Source organism: Myotis davidii, unplaced genomic scaffold (assembly GCF_000327345.1).
Source record: "Myotis davidii unplaced genomic scaffold, ASM32734v1 scaffold208, whole genome shotgun sequence".
In the NCBI taxonomy this organism is placed as follows: Eukaryota; Metazoa; Chordata; class Mammalia; order Chiroptera; family Vespertilionidae; genus Myotis; species Myotis davidii.
Genome location: NW_006299706.1, coordinates 1,180,246 through 1,181,392, shown reverse-complemented (window position 1 = coordinate 1,181,392; position 1,147 = coordinate 1,180,246). Strand labels below are relative to the sequence as shown.

Below are 1,147 nucleotides of genomic sequence, written 5' to 3'. Positions count from 1 at the left end.
ACACATCCCCTTCCAGGCCTGGCAGTAAGGCAGACAGGTGGGCACTGGTGCGCAGGCACCCAGTAAGAATGGGCACAGCTTCCCTGAGTCATCAGGAATGCTACTAGCCCCACTCAGTTCCCACGGAGTGATGGGTCACTCAGGCGGGCAGGAGTACTGGCCTGGGGCACTGGGAGCAGGAAAACGGGTTAGACCAGGCCTGGCTCCCAGCTGCCACCCTGTTTGCCTATCTCCAGCCCCAAAGGCTTCGAGGAGGAGGCCACCCGTGGTAGGGGGCCACCCTGGGGCCTCAGTCCTTGAGCCTCACCCCGGTTCCCAACCCTGCTCCGAAGCGGCCGCTCCCTGGGGGGCCTTCTCAGTTCCCCTTCCCAGCAGGGAGTAAGCCAAAGCCAGAGCTATTCCTATAGGCACCTCCGTTTCCCAAGTGGGATTGCTGGGTGACCACAAACGAAGAGAAGCCATCTCTTACCTATCCCAGGGTTGGGCTGAAATGCCCCCAAAGCTGGGCACGTGGGAGGAAAAGACCTACTTGTGGAATGGCTGTGCCCAGCCGGAATCTGTCCGACTGGGGGCAGAAGGGCCGGATGCCAGCCAGCCCAGCCACACTGCTAGAAGGCCCGGGGCCTGCTTGGCCTGGGCGCTTTCCTTAAACCTGTCACCCTCCCTGTCTTGAGAGTGAAGAAGAAGGTGACACTAGGCCCGAGAAGCTCGCTGCTAACCCCTCCTCCAGGGCTGTGCCTCCCCAGCTCAGAGCCCCGCCCCCGGTAGGGGGTGGGGCGAGCTGGGATCTGGGGACTGGGTGGTACCTGCCCCTTCAAACAGTTCTCTATTCTTCCTTACATCATCCCCCACTAGCCTCCCACGTCTCTCAAATAAAGGCGAGTGTCCACTCACCCCACCTGGAGGGGGCGGCGCCTCACCCGTTATTTCGTCTCTCCTGGCCCTCACCGCCTCCGGTGCGCCCTGCTCTCAGCGTTCTGTCTGCTGGAACCCCCTGGGTGGGCGGCGGGAGAGCGGGAAGAAGCAAACCTCTACCCCCACCCCGCGGGGCAATTTGGAGGCGTTAAGCAGGGTGTCTAAACCATCAGGGAGCAGGGGAAAGACCCTACAGGGCCCGGATCTTGTCCAATCCCTGCCCCCACCCCTA

General features: G+C 62.3%; 1 protein-coding gene across 1 annotated transcript in view; it reads right to left on the bottom strand.

The window, feature by feature from the left end:
- Positions 1-1,147, bottom strand: part of EFNA3 (ephrin-A3) — an 8,728-nt gene that overhangs the window by 3,834 nt on the left and 3,747 nt on the right. The window contains exon 3 of the mRNA XM_015571683.1: positions 530-693. Coding sequence (XP_015427169.1) covers positions 530-693 — 164 coding nt within the window. The remainder of the gene's footprint in view (positions 1-529; positions 694-1,147) is intronic.